At 40.6% G+C, this 24908-nt stretch overlaps 1 protein-coding gene across 5 annotated transcripts in view; it reads left to right on the top strand.

The window, feature by feature from the left end:
- The window catches only part of LOC133622527 (nck-associated protein 5-like), a 298294-nt gene that overhangs the window by 238689 nt on the left and 34697 nt on the right, over positions 1-24908 (top strand). For all 5 annotated transcript variants that reach the window (XM_061985349.1, XM_061985347.1, XM_061985348.1 and 2 more), the window contains 5 exons: positions 7924-7962; positions 8049-8168; positions 20064-20168; positions 20638-20826; positions 20905-24461. In XM_061985349.1, the coding sequence (XP_061841333.1) occupies positions 7924-7962; positions 8049-8168; positions 20064-20168; positions 20638-20826; positions 20905-24461 (4010 nt within the window). The remainder of the gene's footprint in view (positions 1-7923; positions 7963-8048; positions 8169-20063; positions 20169-20637; positions 20827-20904; positions 24462-24908) is intronic.

Below are 24908 nucleotides of genomic sequence, written 5' to 3' on the forward strand. Positions count from 1 at the left end.
TCATGGAGACGGCATCAGCATGCGCTGGAGGGTGAAGGAGATTGGAGATGAAAGTGGGTGATTAAAGTAGCTTATTGTTTACACGGGCTTGCCGAGCATTTGGCCAAACACATTAAGCGCTCAAATTATTTACAGACACACAGACCCCAGATCAGATGCTAAGTCTCAACTCGCCATATTCACTCTCACCTTTCCGCATTCAATGAGCGAGAACACTCGCGGCCGGCGTCCTTAATGAGGGATCAATAGGCTGCAATGTGAGCTGCTTATCTGTTGAGACTGGTCAGAGAGACGGTCCAGGCGCAACAACACTTTGGTCTGGTCCGTCACGTCTGGTTCAAGAGTGGGAAGTTAAACTTGAAGCACTTGATACGATTATGAAAGCTGTAGTTTCTGTTGCATCCGTTTATCCAATCAATCCGATCCACTTTATTTATATAGCACATTTAAACAACACAAATGTTTCCAAAGTGCTGCACAACAATATTAAAAACAAGTATCCTTAGCTCCACCAATGACTGAATGAAAACAAAAAATAAATAAATATAAAACCAATATAAAAACAATGTAAAAATAAATATGATTACAAACGATTTTAAAGGGTGAAACCAATTAAAACAGTAAATAGAAATCAACAATTATAAAAACCACAGAGGACAACTCACGTAGTGTTAAAAGCCAAAGAATAAAAGTGGGTCTTAAGACGAGACTTAAAGGGGAACATTATCACAATTTCAGAAGGGTTAAAACCATTAAAAATCAGTTCCCAGTGGCTTATTTTATTTTTCGAAGTTTTTTTCAAAATTTTGCCCATCACGCATATCCCTAAAAAAAGCTTCAAGGTGCCTGATCGTTATATACACCTGTCCATTTTCCTGTGACGTCACACAGTGATGCCAACAGCTATAGCGACATTAGCTTGGATTCAGACTCGGATTTCAGCGGTTTAAGCGATTCAACAGATTACGCATGTATTGAAACGGATGGTTGTAGTGTGGAGGCAGGTAGCCAAAACCAAATTGAAGAAGAAACTGAAGCTATTGAGCCATATCGGTTTGAACCGTATGCAAGCGAAACCCACGAAAACGACACGACAGCCAGCGACACGGGAGAAAGCGAGGACGAATTTGGCGATCGCCTTCTAACCAACGATTGGTATGTGTTTGTTTGGCTTTAAAGGAAACTAGCAACTATGAACTAGGTTTACAGCATATGAAATACATTTGGCAACAACATGCACTTTGAGAGTGCAGACAGCCCAGTTTTCATCAATTAATATATTCTGTAGACATACCTTCATCCGCGCTCTTTTCCTGAAAGCTGATCTGTTCAGTTTTGGAGTTGATGTCAGCAGGCCAGGGAAGCTAAGGTCGATATTCTTCTCTTGATCATCTTCGGTGGCATAAGGGACGGTGTGAGCCAAGACATCCAGGGGGTTTAGCTCGCTCGTCTGCGGGAACAAACTGCCGCCATTGCTTGCCGTGCTACCGAGGTCCTTTGTCCCTGAATTGCTCACACACTCCGGCAGATTCAATGGGGGTCTGGCGGCAGATTTCTTTGACTTTATGGTTGGAAATGCATCTGCTTTGAGTGTCGCAGGATATCCACACATTCTTGCCATCTCTGTCGTAGCATAGCTTTCGTCGCTAAAGTGTGCGGAACAAACGTCCAATTTCTTGCCACTTTGGCATCTTTGGGCCACTGGTGCAACTTGAATCCGTCCCTGTTGGTGTTGTTACACCCTCCGACAACACACCGACGAGGCATGATGTCTCCAAGGTACGGAAAACAGTCGAAAAAACGGAAAATAACAGAGCTGATTTGACTCGGTGTTTGAGAAAATGGCGGATTGCTTCCCGATGTGAGAGCGAATAATAGAAAGGCGTTTAATTCGCCAAAATTCACCAATTTAGAGTTCGGAAATCGGTTAAAAAAATATATGGTCTTTTTTTCTGCAACATCAAGGTATATATTGACGCTTACATAGGTCTGGTGATAATGTTCCCCTTTAAAACACTCCACTGTGGGAGCAGTTTGAACATGGAGGGGCAGAGTGTTCCAGAGCTTAGGGTCGACCACAGAGAAGGCCCAGTCTCCCCTGGATTTAAGTCTGGTCTTGGGCACCACAAGCTGGAGCTGGCTCTCGGACCTCAGAGCGCGCGCAGGAGTGTAAATTTGGATGAGGTCTGAGATATACTGAGGTGAGTTTATAGTACGGGTATCAAAACCAAGGCCCGCATAAGGAAAAAAAATAGATGCAGGGACCATTTTTGATATTCTTCCCTAAAGCAAATCTGAATGAATGAATGAAATACGTTTATTTCGGTCATATAATCAACTATTTTGTGTGATCAGTTTAACAGCACAGATTATACATATTTAACAGTCATACACATTTACACACAAAAAGAAATTAAAAAGAATGACCGGAAAAGGAATAGGCTTATATTTGCCTATCCTATACCTTCACTGAAAATAAGATTACCTGGAACATCAACGCTCAAATAATCAATGGGATGAAAGTAGAGATGTCCGATAATGGCTTTTTTGCCGATATCCGATATTCCGATATTGTCCAACTCTTAATTACCGATACCGATATTGTCATGTCTGTGTAATCGTGTTTTGTTTTAGTCATGTTTTGTTTTGTTTAGTTATTGGACTCTTTAGTTTCTGGCTTTTCACTCCCTTGTCTTGTTTCCATAGTTACCCATTAGTTTCACCTGTTCTACGTTTGGACTCATTGTGCACTCTTGTTTGTCACCATAGCAACCCATTAGTTTTCACCTGTCACGTCACGCACCTGTTTCACGTTTTGAGTCACGCACCTGTTTTCACTAATCATGTCACTAGTATTTAAGTTCATTGTTTTCAGTTTGTCGTTCTGGCGACATCCGGATTCATACCCCTGTCACACTCTGTTTACCTCTGCGTACTTCATGCCCTGTCCAAGTAAGTTTTTTCGATTCATGCCACAGTTAGCGACTTTTGTTCATGTCCTTAGTTTTTTGCCCACGTGCAAGTATTGGTTTCATTTGTCAAGTTTGTACTTCCGCCTTGTGCGCACCTTTAGTTTGTTCTTTTTGTTATAGTAAAATTAAATATGTCTTCACCTTCACGCCATGTCTGGTCCAAATGTTCATTTGCACCACGGGAGAACAAACCAGGCCATAGTCCAAGTCCTGACAGATATCAACCGATACCGACTTATACAGTCGTGGAATTAACGCATTATTATGCCTAATTTTGTTGTGATGCCCCGCTGGATGCATTAAACAATGTGACAAGGTTTTCCAAAATAAATCAACTCAAGTTATGGTAAAAAACGCCAACATGGCACGGCCATATTTATTATTGAAGTCACAAAGTGCATTATTTTTTTTTTAACATGCCTCAAAACAGCAGCTTGGAATTTGGGACATGCTATTAGGAGGGTGAGGTGGGCGGGGTTGGTGGGGGCGGGGTTGAGGTGTGTATGGGGGAGATAGTGATAGTGTAATGTAGCGTCCCGGAAGAGTTAGTGCTGCAAGGGTTTCTGGGTATTTGTTCCGTTGTGTTTATGTTGTGTTACGGTGCGGATGTTCTCCCGTAATGTGTTTGTCATTCTTGTTTGGTGTGGGTTCACAGTGTGGCGCATATTTGTAACAGTGTTAAAGTTGTTTATACGGCCACCCTCAGTGTGACCTGTATGGCTGTTGACCAAGTATGCAGGCATTCACTTATGTGTGTGTAAAGCCGTAGATATTATGTGACTGGGCCGGCACGCAAAGGCAGTGCCTTTAAGGTTTATTGGCGCTCTGTACTTCTCCCTACGTCCGTGTACACAGCGGCCTTTTAAAATGTCATAAATGTTACTTTTTGAAACCGATACCGATAATTTCCGATATTGCATTTTAAAGCATTTTTCGGCCGATAATATGGGCAGCCCGATATTATCGGACATCCTTAGATGAAAGTAATTGTTACTATGTTTTATAATTTTCTATTATAAAATAATCTAGTCAAGATATGCTAGGCAGCTGAATACGGTTGAGTACATTACACACAGTATAGAGGCAAATACATTTTTTCATTTAAAGTAATACAATTTCTGATTATCGAACATACCGTACTGTATAATTCATTATATAGGCCATTAATTGATTGATTAATTGCAACTTTTGTTAGTAGATTGCACAGTACAGTACATATTCCGTACAATTGACCACTAAATGGTAACACCCCAATACGTTTTTCAACTTGTTTAAGTCGGGGTCCACGTTAATCAATTATGTTTTGTTGTTGTTATTCATTTAAAAGTCAAATTTAATTTTAATGGAATACTTCAACTTAAAAACACACCTCTTTCACACTGTTTTAAACTCATAACTCTTAAAAACGTTCATATTTAGTAATACATCACATTATAATCTTTTAATCGCCTTTTCCGTGTACATTTTGAACTGCATTTATTCTGTTGCTGGTGCTTTTTGGTTTCATTTTGCACTGTTGTATTTGCTATTTTATACACTTTTTTACACTCTGTAGTGTCTTTTAGTTTATGAAATGCACTTACATGAATACAATCTAATTGTGACGATCTGTCACATCACTTCTGGTGGTGGTTCCTTGGTTTGGTGTTTGTTTCCTGTTCGCGCTCTTATTTTTTTGTTCCCCTTCCTGCTTTACTCCCTGAGCGCTTGTTTCCCTCACCTGTTCCAGTTATACTCTTCTGTCACCACCAGATGGCAGTACAAGTGTCCACATAAGTGGCCATAAGACCCCAATTCAGTAGTGTACACAATTTTGGAAATAAGAGCTAAAAGATGCTGTCCACGCATGTGGCCACTAAGCCTTTAGACCAGACCTGGACAAATTAAGGCCCGGGGTCCGCATGCGGCCCGTTAAGCTTTTCAATCTGGCCCGCCAGACATTCCCAAATAATTTTTGTAGATGTTTAAGATGGAAAGTGTAGCTGCCATTATGATGTGCACTCATGTTTTCTAATGACTGTAAGTCTTGAACTATACAAAGTATTTCAATGGTCGGAATCAGCGCTTTTGGATGATATACCAGTTTCTATGGTAATCTATTTAGTTACTATGGTAGTCTACGTCACAGCAGCTCAGACGTAGCGTTCCCACAGACGCGGAAGGAGATTTTCACAACAAAGTTCTAAAGCTTAGTGGTATTGTCATGTCTTTTGATCATGTTTTTGTTTGGCCATGTGCTGTTTGGTTTTTGGACACTTAATTCCTGTTTTTTCACTCCCTGGTTTTGTTTCCATGCTGACCATTAGTTTCACCTGTCATGTGTTTGGATTCACGCACCTGTCATTAATCATCTCTTTATTGTTTAAGCTTGTAGTTGCCAGGCAGTCGGCCTGGCGACATTACTTCTGTTACCGCCGCTACCCATGATACTCTTTGATATCATAGTCCATGCCACAGTTCTTGTCACAGTAAGTGCTTGTATGTTTCATGTCCATAGTTTTGCCTTTGTGCTAGTTTTTGTTTCTTCGCCAAGTTTGTTCTCCGCCTTTTCGTTTGTACCTTTTTATAGTCATAATTAAATCATGTATCTACCTTCATCCGATGTCCAGTCCAGTTCGTTTGCATCTCGGGAAAGCAATCCTCGCAGGAAACTGCATCATAGTCCATGTCATGACAGATATATCAGATTGTAGGTGGATTTATTTATTTATTATTTTATTTTTTTTAATTTTATTTCATTTTTTTTTAATTTTTTGTCCTGTCCATCTTCTCAGGCAAATCATATAGTTGATGTAGATGCCCATGTCGGCTGTTCACATTTACTTTACAAAAGAGAAGTGTAGGATACTTCTCTTGTTGCCTTATTTGTATTTGACTTTATTAAATGTATTTATATTATCATTTAGTGCAGCCGGGCCGGAGCAGGAGGGGATAGAAAGAGAGAAAAAAGAAGACAGAGGGGGAAATTGTGGGGACAAGAGGGGGATTAGACAGAGAGACAAAAACAACAACAACAACAACAACAATAGAGCAACATCAGCAAATATGACATGTACAAATATGATGGTAAAAGTAATAGCAAATAAGCAGTTAGCGAAATAAAAAATAATACAGAAATGACAATGAGCATTATTACACTACAAATGGATCAATACAAATACCAATAGAAATAGCGCTATTGCTAATAAACAATACCAATACTTTACCTTTATTATCAACAATACAGTTGTTCAAATGCAACAATACATATATGTAATGATAACTTGAGATACGAAAGAATGCAGAAAAATGGAGGGGGAGAAAGAGAAGCAACCTACTTTAACCTTGTAGATTGTTATAGTAACAATAGGTTAAGCTTTGTCAGTGTGCCATGTGTTACACCCAGTTTACCCTAGGGCAACAACAATAATATATGTTTGATGAAACGTGATTATGTGCATGAGTGTACGTATGTATATGTACTTGTATATGTACAGAATGTGTATATGTGTTTGTACAGTGAGTGTATATGTACAGTATGTGTATGTGTATGTTTGTATATTGAATGTGCGTGTGGATGTATGAACTTTAAGTATGTAAATATGTACTGTATTTGTGTATGTATGTGGGAGCGTAGGTACCTATTAGAGATGGGCTGTTTGCGAACACAACCGCGGAGTCCGCGGATTATCCGCGGGTCGGGCGGTTGAAATATAAAAAAAAAAGATTTTATCCGCGGGTCGGGTCGGGCGGTTGAAATTAAAAAAAATTAGATTTTAAATAGATTCAGGCGGGTGGCAGTTAAACCAATTGGGAAATATATATACATAGTTAAATGTTGTTACCCACATACGAAAAACGAGCAGGCACCTGCAGCACGCCACAACAGAAGAAGAAAAAAAGAAGAAGATGGCAACGCCGGCAGCAAACGTGGTACGCGACAAACTAAAAAAGGGAATACTAAAGACCAGGGGAAAAAAAGGCCAGAAAAGTTCAGCGTGGACTCGTTTTTATGAGGTTGTAAATCAGGATGATAGTAATGCTGGCTACGTGATTTGCAAGAGCTGCGACGCTGTTTATGTCTACGACAGTCACAAAACCGGGACATCTAACATGGTGCATCACATTTGTGCAAAACCCCGAATCTCTACAAACACCCTGAGCATGAGCAGTTTCGTCCGCCGTGATCGCAGAAGAGTGCCACAGGATGTTAAAACAAGATAGAACGCAGCTGCCTGCAGCAGTTTGAGTGGCGCGAGCGCGCTTGGAGGTGCGCTCAGCGCGGCTCCCAGATGATTGCGCACTGGTGTGCGTCTGGGCCGTGACAGCGTGGCACACATTGAATGTCTCTGCTGCATTGGATCAGTCTCCTTTCTTTAACAGGCAAAAGCTTTATAACCTCACTAATGCCTTGCATCGTCTATATTAGATATATAACAACGGGCGGGTGCGGGCGGGTGCGGTTTTGAATAAATGTTAGTTCGGGTGGATGGCGGATGGTTGACGACTTTTGTGATGCGGTTGCGGATGAAATATTTGCCTATCCGCGCATCTCTAGTACCTATGTATGTATGTATGTATGTATGTGAGCATATGTGAATTTGTATGTACAATATATTCGACTGGATTTATTTTGTACCCTTGGCATTTGTTGCATTTTTGTTGCGTTTCACTTGATTGTAAAATATGTCGATTGAAAGGGGGTGTGACGTTCATATTCTGTCAATATTCAATGTTTTATCATTCATAGAAAAATGTAAAATTTCATTATGTTTTTTTAAGGCGGTCTGTCATAACGTTTTTAACATTCAATCAGACTTTATTGTGAGGTTTTGTATTAGTGTTCCTAAAAATAGATATACCGGCCCCCAGACACATTGTTTTCTCTAAATGTGGCCCCCGAGTCAAAATAATTGCCCAGGCCTGCAATTTAATAATTGATTTTTTCTTCCATCTCTGTGCCCCTTTCAAGGTTGCCAATCAGGTGGTTCAGGCGCTTGTCACCCAAAAGGTTTGTGGCTTAACACCCATCCGTCCATCAGACGTCCAAACACACTGTTACTTACGTCTTCCGATGGCTTTCTTTGCTGCCGCCAGGACCTGAGAGAGGAATGTCTGAAGCTGCGCACTCGGGTTTTTGATTTGGAGCAGCAGAATCGGGCGATGGGCGTTCTCTTCCAGCAGCGGATCAAGCCCGCGTCGGACCTGCTCCTCCAGGTAGGTCACCTCTCCCTGCTCGCTTTCCGCAGAGCCCAAATGCCAGGCAACTTATTCCGAACACATCTGAAGTTATTTTCCACTCGATTTGTGTTCCTAAAAGGCTGATTGGGCTCAGTCGGTGATGAAGAGACTTTGATTGAAAGTGCTGATTCGTTTATCTTCATATTGCAGTTTATCCTTGAGGCCAGAATATACGATTAATAATAATAGACTTTGCACTTACTGTAGCAGATATTTTCCTCCTGAGAGGTTTATTCTACCTTATAAGGGGATGTGCTCGGAGATTGGCTGGAAATTGCCTCAAATCATTGCAGGTCCATCTGAACAGCACCAATTTACTGCAAAATGCCAGTCTGAAGGAGAAGTAATGAGTCAGACGGGCCCATCTGTTGTTAGTGATGGTATAATATTGCAGGCGTGGAAGGTCAACACCGGGGCCACTGGGTCCACGCTGTCAATATGAAAACAACAGACTGGTGGGGGAGAGAAAGGGAAAAAAAGTGGACAGAGCTGTCAGTGCTGGAAAAAAAATGAACAAAAGTGGATGGCAAACGGGCATAAGGAAGAGCCAGGGGAGATAAGAAGGAAGAATGGGGAGTTGGAAATGAAGCTATCAGGGAGCCCCGGTGCCACAGGGAGAGACGGAGAAAGAGTTGAGTGAAACAAAAGTGGCTTTGTTGTCAATCTGAAATATGTCAGAGGCTTCAAGTGGACGGTGATGCTGTCGCCAAGGCGACCGGTCCAGCACCCGTTCGACCTCTGCAGTAATCTTGTATGCTCTCCAGAGTGTTTGAGCTTAATAGCAAATGGTCAGTTACTCTGCAACAAGTCAGTGTTCAAAAACAAGAAAAAAAAACAAAAATGAGGTGTATTTTATTTGAACTAAGCAAAATTATCTGCCAGTAGAACAAGAACATTTGGCTTGACTTTCTAAAACAAGTAAAATTAGCTAACTTCAATGAACCCCAAAAATACCTTAAAATAAGTATATTCTCACTAATAACAAGTGCACTTTTGTTGGTAGAAAAAAAAAAGAGACCTTTTTGCTCAATATGTTGAAAAATATTCTTAAATGAAGTAAATGCTAGTGCCATTATCTTGACATAATGATATGCGCTCGGCATTACATTTCTTGAAACCAGCAAACTTATACTAAAAACTAATTTATTGTTCTTAATGGAAAGGCAACAAGGCAACCGCTTGTTACTCTCGGGGTCTCCGAGCCGCTCAGGCAAATCATATTGTCTAAAAATGCATTTTTCCATGGATAACATGACATCATCGCGCCAAGTGCGTGTTTTTTCAGTCAATTAGTGCGCATATATACAGCCCGGCCCCCGGTCAAAATTTTTTTAATTGTAATTTTGAAGAATTTATCTGAATGTGCATGAACTATTTCTGTTCAAAATTGTTAGAAATGTTAAATGTTTAAATATTAACTGTCAGTTTACTGTACTGTGCCAACTTTACTACTATATGAGTACCTATTTTCTATTGTTTCATTGAAAATAAAACAGCAAAGTCCATTTGGCTGTCATCTGTTTTAATTATGAGACACAATTGTGTCAAAGTCATGATTTTTTTTTTTTCACGCTTGAAATAAGAAATTATTTTTTTTTAAAGTAGTTTTATACTTGTGAGTGTTGATGAAACAGCTTTGCAACACTTGATATTCTAGTTTCAAGCATGTTTTACTCAATATAGGTCATCAAATCTTAGCAACAAGCTTTAATATCTTACTGAGATCAGTTATAATAATAAATAATAATGGATTAGATTTTATATCGTGCTTTTCTATTGTTAGATACTCAAAGCGCTCACAGAGAAAGAGACCAATTTAGGACCAAAACCCATTAAACCAAAACCCCGATCTAACATGAGTTTGACACCCCTGCCTTACAGGCATACGTTAAAAAGTATGTTAGAAATGTGACTGTAGAGCAAAATGTACATAAACTTTAGACCAAAGCATATCCAAAACATATCTAGACCACAAGAAAGTGGTTTGAATATAGATTAGAATCATCATAGGTCCCTGTGGAGGGAGATGGGTAAATGGTAAATGGTAAATGGGTTGTACTTGTATAGCGCTTTTCTACCTTTTTAAGGAACTCAAAGCCCTTTGACACTATTTCCACATACAGACATTCACACATTCACACACTAATGGCGGTCCCACCTCTGTCCATGGTGCTGAGAACAGAGCACCATCAGACGGGTGCTGACGGCGAGACACAGCTGGCAGGTGATTAGATTTCACAGGTGGTACGCGTTAATCTAATCATCTGTCGTCTTTAACAGTAAGCGGCCGGGAGCAGGAGGAGAGAGAGGATACGGACGTGACTGAAAAGTCACGTTCTGCGGGAGAAAGACTTGGAGAAAAATCTATGCACATTAAAAACGTTGTTCAACTTTGCACGCCTGGCTCCTGTGAAGCGACTTCCACAGTCCCATTTTTGGAACTTAACCTTACATGAACAGCGAGGAAAAAAACTTTAAAACTTTAGGTTTAACGTTTTGAATCAGGAGAGGGTCTCTGCCCCCCCGGACTGAATCAGGAAGATGGTTCCGCTTGAGAGGAGCCTGCGGTAACTGAAGGCTCCACTGCACATTCTACTTTAAAAAAATATATATTGGAACCACTAGTAAGTGTAATCTCTGAGAGCCAACACAGCATCTATTGAGGGAAGCCACTATTTTAGGAAAGACAACACACATTTTCATACTTGCCAACCCTCCCGGATTTTCCGGGAGACTCCCGAAATTCAGCTCCTCTCCCAAAAACCTCCCGGGACAAATTTCTCCCGAAATTCCGGCGGACCTGGGTGATGTCTCGACAGCCTGTTTTCACGTCCGCTTTCCCACAATATAAACAGCGTGCCTTCCCAATCACGTTATAACTGTAGAATGATGGAGGGCGAGTTCTTGGTTTCTTATGTGGGTTTATTGTTAGGCAGTTTCATTAACGTCCTCCCAGCGCGGTAACAGCACACAACAACAGCAGTCGCGTTTTCGTCTCCCATAAAGCAGTTCGTCTGCCGTAAACAGCAATGTTGTGACACTCTTAAACAGGACAATACTGCCATCTACTGTACATGCAAATGTGACAATAACATCTAGGACTTTTAGAGAGTGCAGTGCACAACTGCGCACACAACAAGGAGACGAAGCAGAATGCATCATCAGAGAGGGTGTTCAGCATGGTTAGAAAATTAGTGACAGAGAATAGAACAAGGATGGACAATTCAACCCTTAACTCAACAATGACTAGATGAGTGTTATGTGTGTTTATATGTGTAAATAAATGAACACTGAAATTCATGTATTTCTCTTATTTATATATATATATATATATATATATATATATATATATATATATATATATATATATATATATATATATATATATATATATATATATATACATACATATATATATATATATATAAATATATATATATATATATATATATATATATATATATAATACTTGACTTGGTGAATTCTAGCTGTAAATATACTCCTCCCCTCTTAACCACGCCCCCGCCCCACCTTTGACCTCCCGAAATCGGAGTTCTCAAGGTTGGCAAGTATGCATATTTTGAATAGCAGGCGGTTGCTTGTTGAGGCTCTCTAGCTTGTTTATTTATGTTTTTTACTAATCTGGATGAAGAAATGTTTAAGTAAAAAAAACACTCATAGTGCACTATAGTCAATTCTCTATGGAGATGGATAAGCAACGCTCATGCAGTCCAACCCATCGCACACTCGGTGTGCTTCTATTCAGACTTCTTCATTCTGACAAAAATCCTTCAGGGTAATAGCAGCAACAAGGTCACACTATGTCCTTGAGGCCCTAAAGTAGCACTGCATTTGTCCCAAGTAATGGGCCACTTAATTGCCAATTGCCTACCATATTTGATAAGCAGCACAGGCGGGTTAGAGGCGGGGGTGGCTGTGCACCCATATTGCATTTCTATCAGAGGGCAGCCGTCATTGTTTTGCTCCGTACTTCCACAGTCTGGGGCAGTTTGTTGTTGCTATGCGGCATGAATACGCAGCCGGACGCGGTGAAGGTGCACAAATGGCGGTGCCGCCATCAAAAGCATGATGGCGTTTTATCAGGGAAGCTCAAGATGCTCGCGGGGGGAAACCAAAGAACATTTTAATTACTGATAAGCAAACGCTTCAGGGCTGGACTGGTAAAGGCTGATGATTAAGTCTCTGGGCGCTTGAAGCTGCGGGGAAAAGAAGTTGTTTAATAATTTTACATTGTGCTTTACGCAAGATGAATGTCGGGCCCCAGAATGGATCCTCCACCTTCGTTGTATGTTGATACCACATAGGAATAATATGTGGGGTTAGTTGGAATTATAATGTGTGAATGCTGAAATCTGCTGTGGTTGAGGAAAAATATAAATGCATTATTACCGTATTTTTCGGAGTATAAGTCGCACCTGCCGAAAATGCATAATAAAAAAGGAAAAAAACATATATAAGTCGCACTGGAGCCGGGCCAAACTATGAAAAAAACTGTGACTTATAGTCCGAAAAATATGGTACTAAGCGATTATAGCAATTTTCAGATACAATGCAACCATGCCAGTGAATTATCACAATTATCACAATTTCAGAAGGGTTAAAACCATTAAAAATCAGTTCCTAGTGGCTTTTTTTATTTTTCGAAGTTTTTTTCAAAATTTTACCCATCACCCAATATCCCTAAAAAAAGCTTCAAAGTGCCTGATTTTAACCATCGTTATATACACATAGTGAAGCCAACACAAACAAACATGAAAGAACAGCAAGCTATAGCGACATTAGCTCGGATTCAGACTCGAATTTCAGCGGCTTAAGCGATTCAACAGATTACGCATGTATTGAAACGGATGGTTGTAGTGTGGAGGCAGGTAGCGAAAACCAAATTGAAGAAGAAACTGAAGCTATTGAGCCATATCGGTTTGAACCGTATGCAAGCGAAACCGACGAAAACGACACGACAGCCAGCGACACGGGAGAAAGCGAGGACGAATTCGGCGATCGCCTTCTAACCAACGATTGGTATGTGTTTGTTTGGCATTAAAGGAAACTAACAACTATGAACTAGGTTTACAGCATATGAAATACATTTGGCAACAACATGCACTTTGAGAGTGCAGACAGTAAAGTTCCCCTTTAAATAAAATAGTGAACATGCGAGACAACTTGTCTTTTAGTAGTAAGTAAACAAACAAAGGCTCCTAATTTACCGTATTTTTCGGAGTATAAGTCGCTCCGGAGTATAAGTCGCACCGGCCGAAAATGCATAATAAAGAAGGAAAAAAACATATAAGTCGCATTTTTGGGGGGAAATTTATTTGATAAAAGCCAACACCAAGAATAGACATTTGAAAGGCAATTTAAAATAAATAAAGAATAGTGAACAACAGGCTGAATAAGAGTACGTTACATGAGTCATAAATAACCAACTGAGAACGTGCCTGGTATGTTAACGTAACATATTATGGTAAGAGTCATTCAAATAACTATAACATATAGAACATGCTATACGTTTACCAAACAATCTGTCACTCCTAATCGCTAAATCCCATGAAATCTTATACGTCTAGTCCCTTACGTGAATGAGATAAATAATATTATTTGATATTTTACGTTAATGTGTTCATAATTTCACACATAAGTCGCTCCTGAGTATAAGTCGCACCCCCGGCCAAACTGTGATTGGGGGCGTGGTTAAGATATATACATATATAAGAAATACTTGACTTTCAGTGAATTCTAGCTATATATATATATATGTATTTTATTACATATATATATATATATATATATATATATATATATATATATATATATATATATATATATATATATATATATATATATATATATATATATATATATATATATATATATATACATAAATAAATTAAATACTTGAATTTCAGTGTTCATTTATTTACACATGTACACACACATAACACTCATCTACTCATTGTTGAGTTAAGGGTTGAATTGTCCATCCTTGTTCTATTCTCTGTCACTATTTCAGAACACACACATTATACAAATATACATTATAAAATCAATAAGAAAACGGGAGCTCTAATTTGGGAGTCTGAATTAGGATCAGAAGTTCCTATATAAACATTGCGCACTCACGTCGCCTTTTTGTATTGATTACTGCAGCTGTGCACTGGATTCATTCACAAATACAAACTACAACTCACAAACACTTTTTAGAGTTAGGCTCCACCATCAGAATGTGTACTTAAACTTATAAAGATCACATGGATATTATTCAGTGAGTTGATTCACCAAAACTAACCTGTTATACAGGAGGAAAAAGCACACAGGACGTTTCAATTGTTCACAGACTGGTCGCGCTCATCAGAATGACAAGACACTTCCGGTCTGCAGGTGATAGCATTCAATTGGGAAGAAACGCCCTACTGACCAATGTGAATACTGATAAATGTGTAATGACAGCTCCAAAAACGAATTCAAACCACAAAATAAAATAAATAAACAACACAAAAATGTGACACATTACGGGTGGGTCACATATGCATGTACAGTAGATGGCAGTATTGTCCTGTTTAAAAGTGTCACAACATTGCTGTTTACGGCAGACAGACTGCTTTACGGTAGACGAAAACTTGACTGCTGTTGTTGTGTGTTGTTACCGCGCTGGGAGGACGTTAATGAAACTGCCTAACAATAAACCCACATAAGAAACCAAGAACTCGCCCTCGATCATTAGCTGTTTATATTGTGGGAAAGCGGACGTGTGAACAGGCTGTCAACACGTCACTCAGGTCCCCATGGAGCTGGAGGGGGCGTGGCCTCCAGCTCCGCCTGAATTTCGGGAGATTTTTGGGAGAAAATTTGTCCCGGGAGGTTATCGGGAGAGGCGCTGAATCTCGGGAGTCTCCCGGAAAATCCGGGAGGGTTGGCAAGTATGGTCAGAACTCATGCTTGTAAATTGTGCATTAAAAAAAATGAGTGCCATTAAAGGAATGTTTAGTTAATGCGTTACCGCAACAGCCCTATTTTTTATATACATTTTTATATATACATGCACACACTTGTAAGTGTAAATCAACACATATATTAGAGGCACCGTATTTTTCGGACTATAAGTCGCAGTTTGACCGGGCTTCAGTGCGATTTATATATGTTTTTTTCCTTCTTTATTATGCTTTTTCGGCAGGTGCGACTTATACTCCGGTGCGACTTATACTCCGAAAAATACGGTATATACATTGGGTAATTATTTAGAAAACCACAGGCTTGCAAGTGTTTCTCAGTATATTTGACTTTGACTCTGGCCTTGAACCCTAAAAAGAGAAAAATCCATGCGGCCGTGTCATCCACTCGACTTTTTTGCCCCGACTAAAACCCCACCCCCCTTGACCCGGTGACATTATTGACTGAATGTTTTATGAGGATGCTGAGGAGGTGAAATCCTGCACCCTACGATAAGATCACAAACCCTGTGATACTTCAGTCACATGTCGCAGGAAAGCAATACAAATCAAACAGTTTAAAAACGTAAAAAACCCATTGAGAATAAATTAGGACACTTTTTTTTTTTTTTAGGGAAACTGAAAATGGTAATCACATGAAAAGGGACCTGCAGTAACCTGTAAATCTCTTGTGCTTGAAGATGCTCTGTTCATGCTGCAATACACATTGATCGGTTTCCATGGCACCATGACCTGTCTCGCAGTATCTCTCAAAAGTGTATTCACAGTTGACAAAAGTTGCTAAGATGCATGTTGTGTTTTGGCTGCAGGCAAAGTGTTGCTGCTTTGCTCACGAGAGACAACTGGTGTCTCATTAGGAGCCGTCTCTTGTTATTCTCTGAAAACAGTTAAGACATCTCCAGAAAGTACAATTTCAAAATACATACGGCTCCAATGGCATACACTGCAAAAACTCAAATCTAAGTATGATTAAATACCTCAAATAAGGGTGATATTTGCTTATTTTTTGTCTAATAAGAACATTCTTCTCACTAAGCAGATTTTATGTTAGACTGTTTTACTTGTTTTAAGGGTTTTGCTCCTAAATGATCTCAGTAAGATATTACAGCTTGTTGCTGAGATTTTTATGACCTATATTGAGTAAAACATGCTTGAAACTAGAATATCAACTGTTGCAAAGCCATACTTGCCAACCTTGAGACCTCCGATTTCGGGAGGTGGGGGTGGGGGGTGGGGGTGGGCGTGGTCGAGGTGGGACGGGGGCGTGGCTAAAAGGGGAGGAGTATATTTACAGCTAGAATTCACCATGTCAAGTATTTCATATATATATATATATATATATATATATATATATATACAGGTAAAAGCCAGTAAATTAGAATATTTTGAAAAACTTGATTTATTTCAGTAATTGCATTCAAAAGGTGTAACTTGTACATTATATTTATTCATTGCACACAGACTGATGCATTCAAATGTTTATTTCATTTAATTTTGATGATTTGAAGTGGCAACAAATGAAAATCCAAAATTCCGTGTGTCACAAAATTAGAATATTACTTAAGGCTAATACAAAAAAGGGATTTTTAGAAATGTTGGCCAACTGAAAAGTATGAAAATGAAAAATATGAGCATGTACAATACTCAATACTTGGTTGGAGCTCCTTTTGCCTCAATTACTGCGTTAATGCGGCGTGGCATGGAGTCGATGAGTTTCTGGCACTGCTCAGGTGTTATGAGAGCCCAGGTTGCTCTGATAGTGGCCTTCAACTCTTCTGCGTTTTTGGGTCTGGCATTCTGCATCTTCCTTTTCACAATACCCCACAGATTTTCTATGGGGCTAAGGTCAGGGGAGTTGGCGGGCCAATTTAGAACAGAAATACCATGGTCCCTAAACCAGGCACGGGTAGATTTTGCGCTGTGTGCAGGCGCCAAGTCCTGTTGGAACTTGAAATCTCCATCTCCATAGAGCAGGTCAGCAGCAGGAAGCATGAAGTGCTCTAAAACTTGCTGGTAGACGGCTGCGTTGACCCTGGATCTCAGGAAACAGAGTGGACCGACACCAGCAGATGACATGGCACCCCAAACCATCACTGATGGTGGAAACTTTACACTAGACTTTAGGCAACGTGGATCCTGTGCCTCTCCTGTCTTCCTCCAGACTCTGGGACCTCGATTTCCAAAGGAAATGCAAAATTTGCATGGTTGGGTGATGGTTTGGGGTGCCATGTCATCTGCTGGTGTCGGTCCACTCTGTTTCCTGAAATCCAGGGTCAACGCAGCCGTCTACCAGCAAGTTTTAGAGCACTTCATGCTTCCTGCTGCTGACCTGCTCTATGGAGATGGAGATTTCAAGTTCCAACAGGACTTGGCGCCTGCACACAGCGCAAAATCTACCCGTGCCTGGTTTACGGACCATGGTATTTCTGTTCCCTGACCTTAGCCCCATAGAAAATCTGTGGGGTATTGTGAAAAGGAAGATGCAGAATGCCAGACCCAAAAACGCAGAAGAGTTGAAGGCCACTATCAGAGCAACCTGGGCTCTCATAACACCTGAGCAGTGCCAGAAACTCATCGACTCCATGCCACGCCGCATTAACGCAGTAATTGAGGCAAAAGGAGCTCCAACCAAGTATTGAGTATTGTACATGCTCATATTTTTCATTTTCATACTTTTCAGTTGGCCAACATTTCTAAAAATCCCTTTTTTGTATTAGCCTTAAGTAATATTCTAATTTTGTGACACACGGAATTTTGGATTTTCATTTGTTGCCACTTCAAATCATCAAAATTAAATGAAATAAACATTTGAATGCATCAGTCTGTGTGCAATGAATAAATATAATGTACAAGTTACACCTTTTGAATGCAATTACTGAAATAAATCAAGTTTTTCAAAATATTCTAATTTACTGGCTTTTACCTGTATATATATATATATAGGAAATACTTGACATTCAGTGAATTCTAGCTATATATATATATATATATATATATATATATATATATATATATATATATATATATATATATACATATATATATATATATATATATATATATATATATATATAAAATAAATACTTGAATTTCAGTGTTAATTTATTTACACATATACACACACATAACACTCATCTACTCATTGTTGAGCTAAGGGTTGAATTGTCCATCCTTGTTCTATTCTCTGTCACTATTTTTCGATGCATTGCTGTGTGGCACGCACAAAAGTGCTTTCATCAAATGCACTAGATGGCAGTATTGTCCTGTTTAAGAGTGTCACAACATTGCTGTTTACGGCAGACGAACTGCTTTACGGTATACAAAAAAGTGACCGCTGTTGTTGTGTGTTGTTGCCACGCTGGGAGGACGTTAATAAAACTGCCTAACAATAAACCCACATAAGAAACCAAGAACTCGCCCTCCATCATTCTATAGTTATAACGTGATTGGGCAGGTACGCTTTTTTTTTTATTGTGGAGGACCTGAGTCCGCCTGAATTTCGGGAGATTTTCGGGAGAAAATTTGTTCCGGGAGGTTATCGGGAGAGGCGCTGATTTTCGGGAGTCTCCCGGAAAATCCGGGAGGGTTGGCAAGTATGTGCAAAGTTGTGTCATCAACACTCACAAGTATAAAACTACTTTTTTAAAGTAATAATTTCTTATTTCAAGCATGAAAAAAAAATCATGATTTTGACACAATTGTGTCTTATAATTAAAACAGATGACAGCCAAATGGACTTTGCTGTTTTATTTTCAATGAAACAATAGAAAATACGTACTCATATAGTAGTACAGTTGGCACAGTACAGTAAACTGACAGTTAATATTTAAACATTTAACATGTGACATTTCAAACAATTTTGAACAGAAATAGTTCATGCACATTCAGGTGAATTCCTCAAAATTACAATTACCATTTTTTTGGCCGGGCACTAATTGACTGAAAGAGCATGCACTTGGTGCGATGATGTCATGTTATCCATGGAAAAATGCCTTTTTAGACAATAGGATTTGCCTGAGCGGCTAGTAGACCCCGAGAGTAACAAACAGTCGCCTTGTTGCCTTTCCATTAAGAACAACAAATTAGTTTTTAGTATAAGTTTGCTGGTTTCAAGAAATGTAATGCCGCGCGCATATCATTATGTCAAGATAATGGCACTAGCATTTACTTCATTTAAGAATATTTTTCAACATATTGAGCAAAAAGGGGGTTTTTTTCTACCAAGAAAAGTGCACTTATTATTAGTGAGAATATACTTATTTTAAGGTTTTTTGGGTTCTTGTTTTGGAAAGTCTTGGCAAGCCAAATTTTCTTGTTCTATTGGCAGATAATTTTTGCTTAGTTCAAATAAAATAACCATCATTTTTGTATTTTTTTCTCCTGACTTTTTGCAGTGTAGTAGTGAATCGTGTTAGAGCTCTGCAATTTATTGAAGGTGACTTTGTTTCTAATTACTTGCAATGGTATTTTGCATGGCAAAATATAAATACACAAACATATACTGTGCTCTCTGGCAGCAAATGTAAAAGAAAAACGAGAGAATAAACAGACTAATTAAACTGTAAGATTAATACCTGGAGATGGTTTTGTCTTCTTCTTACACAAGCAAATGAATTGGGGGCAAAAATTAAAAGGGGTCCCCTGTTCCCTGATGCAATTATTTCGTGTTCACTTATGTTTTATTCCAACTGATGATATAAATGTCAGCAAGTCGGAATCCAGCGTGGCACCAGTGGAGAGGATCTGATGGGCTTTTTTTCAGAAAGACACATCAACCTATTACTTAACCTCGTTCAATTCAAACATGCATTTTTTGCCTAGTGAGGCATAAATTCATATAGCCACGCTCCTTTTAATGCCCTCGAATCCCAGATGTTTAGCATTTGTAACTTTTTCATTACAGAAACTACATTCACGAATCATGGATCTGTCCGCAGCTGACTTGCTCCAAGAACCCGAGAGAAGCAGAGTCTTTTTACTGTCGAGGAACACGGATTCTCCTTCGACTGTAAGCTTAATGGGAAGCATCTATTTTCTGTTTTTGTTTTTTTTTCCACATGAGCCATAACTGTGCCCTCGGCCCACTCAAGAAATCATTACATGATATTAAAATACAGACCTTACTATCTAAAGACCTGACCCTTACCCACTCTCAGCAGATAGAGCTACTAGTATCACTTGACATTAAGAAGAAGAAAAAACTTGTCATATTACCAGAAAGCCATCGATTAAGTGTGGTTGTCAGTAAAAATTACGTTATGGGACAATGTGCTCTATTAGTCACCTTATGTATTATGTATTAAGGCTCAAAAGTGAGTTGGCTATAAATGAATAATGTCCAAAAAGGATGATTTGCTTGCATTACATGATACACACATGCAAGACTGCTGCCTTATCTCATTTACTAGAGCCAAGTAACAACCTTGTAGTTGAGAACAGCTGTTCAGTTTACTTTCGTATTTGTTTTGATCTCTTAGGAGAGCCAGATGAATGGAAAGTCAGGTCTGCCCATAACCAAGTGTCTGAGCCAGCTCAGTCTGACAGCACAGGCGCCGGTGTACCCACGCAGCAGCTGTAGCAGCAGTGAGTTGTCTTTGTCGAGTGCATGCAGCGAACTCTCCAGCGGCTCCTACACCTGGAATGATGGACGCTCCTGTGGGAAAGGGGTAAGCGTTCCTCACTGGAGTGCTCCAGAGGCATTTTTTTTAGGATGACTTCCATTCTTATGTGTTCTTGTTCTACAGCAGTCATCTCTCACCTGGGAGAAGAGGCTAAGTTTGGGATCATCTGCACCGAGTAACATCAGCATACCCGCAGAGGAGCAAATACCCACCAGGCGCAAGGAGACCAACATATTAGAGGGGTTGAGAAAGCTACAGAGGCGAAAGCATAAATCCTCGTCCTCATCCAGAGTCTCCAAGTCAGGCTATAAAGACTGCATGAACTCCAACGAGGGCATTTACTCACTTGGTATCAAAAATAGCAGTAAAGGGGTATCCAAACCCACCCACATAGGAAGAGCTTCTGCTTTTGTAGGCAAGAAGTTACTGTACGACTCTGACGATGCAGATGATGAACTTGCACAATCTGGCCGTGTAGATGACATCCCCACTAAAGACAGCTGGTTCAACTGCACAAGGCTCTCCCACAGCATTTCTGACAGTCTGTGTAGCTGGGAGGGAATACAAGAGAGTGGGGTTGGGGGCGATAGTAGCTCAGGCCTTGCGGCGACAAAGCCTTCCACTGAATTGGACTCGAAGGAGCGTCCTGAGAAACTCATGAGTTTCATCAACAGCTGTCTTTCTGAGAGCGGGCGGCCATCAGCTTTCACTAGAGTTTCAATGCTGCATGTTACCCCTTCAAACCCAGAGGCTTCCAATTGCTTTTCAGATATTGACGATCTAGAAGAACTGAGCTGTGATTCTAGAGACTTGTGGATACCTTCAAGCCAACAAGCAGAGCAAAAAGAGAGAATTTCCAGGGATACCGCCAAACTGCTAATTCCACAGCGCTTGCATAGGGACCAAGCAAACACCCAGTCTGCAGATGGGAGACCAGAACCTGTCAGTCTAATTAAAGAACCTAGAGGGGGCAAGAGTATGTCCGAGGAGAGTGTCTTGGCAGAAATTGATGCACAAGGTGAGCCAATTGAACTGAGTCCTCAGAAGCTTGAAACAAGGGCTGCAGTTAGCAAAGTGGTGACTGAATACAATGGACTAAACCCCCAGGAAAGGCCAACAAGACAGAAACCTGCAAATACAGCAAACTGCACAGCTCTTGAGTCACCAGAGAAGCCATCTGAATATGAGGTCAAGACAAGCAAAATAAGCAATAGCAGGGTGGGAAACACAGAACGGGTGTCAATGCAGTTAACGCCACATAAGAAGCTGATTAAACCACCAGGAAATCGAGCAAATAAAGGACATTCTATCCCTCCCCTTAATGATTCTGCCAGTACCAAGAATGGTGGTTCAAAACTACTCAGTCGTAACAAAACTTCCTCATCCCCAATCAGATTGTCGAAGGGCACCACTACTGAGCCCAGTAACAGTGGAAACTCAGGAACTCCTGGTCAGGAAAAAACACCCCCACCTCCAACAACTAAAATGTCCAGGTTCATCAAGAGCTCACAGAGCACCAAGGTGGTGAACTCCAAGTTGTCTAACAGGGCCGAATGGAGCAAGGACTCCTGCCCCAGTTCGCCCCAACTCTCAAGGAGACACATAGAGTATGCTGACAATGGTGAACAGCCAACCAGAGATAAACACTGTGAAAGCATTAAAAACAAACTCAGGTCCCCTTCACCACCCCCTCCTCCTGGTCGCACCACCTCTTTACTGATAAAACCAAATTATGATGGGTCGCCACAAGCACATAAAATAGGGGTGGCTCAGCCACAAACACCAACCACTGTGAGGGGACCTCCCCCAAGTTACCACACATCTCTTCAACCAAATATGCAAGCTACTCTACCCATTAAAGATAAAGCGTGTTTAGACATGGATGCAGGCTACGGGACTGCACTTGCACCTCAGAAACTGGTTGATGAAGCCAGTCAGCACCTTCAAAAGTCCCCCGCCAAGACACCTATTACAGGCACTTCCAAGCAGACGACTGCAAAAGTCTACCTCCCTCCCGCAAACTCAGGATTGGACCTGGATTCCGAAAATGCACCTAAAAGCTTGAAGAATGTCCCCCCTCCTTATAGTGCCCTCAGAAGACCCTCCTTTCCAAGTAAGAGAGGATCCACCCATGAAAATGACCAGCAGTCTGAGCAAAAGCCCCCAATTAATTTGTCAATATTAGTTAAGGACGCTCCTCAAGCTAAAAGAGAGCTACAATATGGTAAAAATGCAGTCAGCCCACCAAGCTCGGTTTTGACATCGCCTAACTCAGCAGAAAAGAGCCAAAAGACTCGCATCCCTATGGGTTTTAAAGCTTTTTTAAAATCCCCCTCCAGCCATAAAAATAACCCCTTGTTACCAGGCAAACAAGAAAAGGATCATATCAACTTAGTTTCCAAGGAGAATGTGACTTCAAATACCTCTAGCCAGCGTGACAGCTTTCAGGCTGTGTACGGTACTGATGCCCCACCCAAGATGTCTCTCACAGAGGGGAAAAGTGAGGTCCACTCTAGGTCACTAGAAGAAGAAATAAATCCCACTTTGCCACTAGAAGAGGAGGATGTCAGCGATAAAGGGAAAAGGAACAGTCAACTTTTTTCAAGGTCCATATCTATCGCCACAAAACCCCATCTAAAGCCAGCCCTGGGAATGAACGGGGCCAAAGCCCGCAGCCAGAGTTTCAGCACCAACTACACTGAAAAGCCACATGTTAATGTTCTGGAAGGAAAACCCAGAACTCATATCATCACCAACTCAGCAGAAAGGGGGAACTCTCTTTCTAGACAGGCTTCCTTGGAGGTACCCAGTGTTGTTGGACTAACAGAAAGTCCAGTCCATTCTCCCAGGTCTAGACTCAGCTACTATGCAGGTATGACTGTGGTCAACAATCAAAATGGACTATCTGAGAAAAATCTTAAATTAAACTCCAAAGTTGAGGGATCTCAGTGCATTGTGAAGGGGGAAGATGTAATCTCACCCTCTCACACGGACACACACGGTTTTCCCATCAGTGAAAAGACGGATCTGAATAACCAAGCTTTAAACATCTGCAAGCCGGGGAAAGTCACCTCACAGTTTCAGTCTCCAGCCGCGTGTCCTTATATCCTAGAAAACCGTGTTCGAGAGACAGGAGGCACAGCGAGTAGCCCTAATGAACCAGAATTAGCTCGAAATAGCTTGGAGGTCAAAACCCAGACAGACTCACCAAACAAACCCTCAGATATTGAGGAGAAAAAAATCAGCCCATCAGCCTGCACGATAGAAGAGAAGGTCATGCTGGGAATCGAAGAAAATTTGCAAAAATGTCAAGAACAACAGAAAGTTGCTGCTAGTGAGGCCAAACAAAAGACGGGCCCTTCTCTGGCAAACTGGTTTGGATTCCGGAAGAGCAAACTTCCAGCTATGGCCGGAAAGAAAGCAGAGTCGCCGAAAGGAAAGGAGGAGAAGAAAGAGCTGAAGATCGGATTGGTCCTTGGAGGCAAACAGACTAGGCTGGACAAGAAGAAGGAGAAGAAGAAAAGTGACAGTCTAGAGGCTCAGAATGAGTCTGAGATGAATAATAAGCTGAGCTCCATTATGGACCACTGCAACAATCAAATGGGGCAGATCGCCACGCAGATCCATTGCACGACATCGTTCATTGGCAAAGACCAGTTTGTGAAGGAGATTCTTGGCAGGTGCGTAAAGTTTTTTCACAACGATACAAAAAATGTAGTGGTACCTCAGGATACCAGTTTGATCGGCCTTTTTGAAATGAAAAACACATTTTAAATAATACATATTGTATAAAAACAATACAACAAAATGGTATAATAGTTGTAGTAAGTAATGGACAGCATTTACCCTGGTGGGTGGACTTCTCCTTCAAGCTGTTTCCCCGTCAAATAAACTATCAGCAACGTATTCATATTTCCATGGGTGAATGCCTGTCATTTACATATTATTTCAACGTCCTTGGCTGGCGTTATCAACTCCTTTTGCTTTGGTATGGTGCAGCAGTGCGACGCTCGAACAGCTTCATCAAGTTGGCTACACACTCTGTCACGTGTTTGATCATCCGCTTTGTCTTCTCAGCACCGTCCTTCACAATTCATGATTGGAAAAAAAAAGAAGTAATGTCCATC

Source organism: Nerophis lumbriciformis, linkage group LG23 (assembly GCF_033978685.3).
Source record: "Nerophis lumbriciformis linkage group LG23, RoL_Nlum_v2.1, whole genome shotgun sequence".
Taxonomy (NCBI): domain Eukaryota; kingdom Metazoa; phylum Chordata; class Actinopteri; order Syngnathiformes; family Syngnathidae; genus Nerophis; species Nerophis lumbriciformis.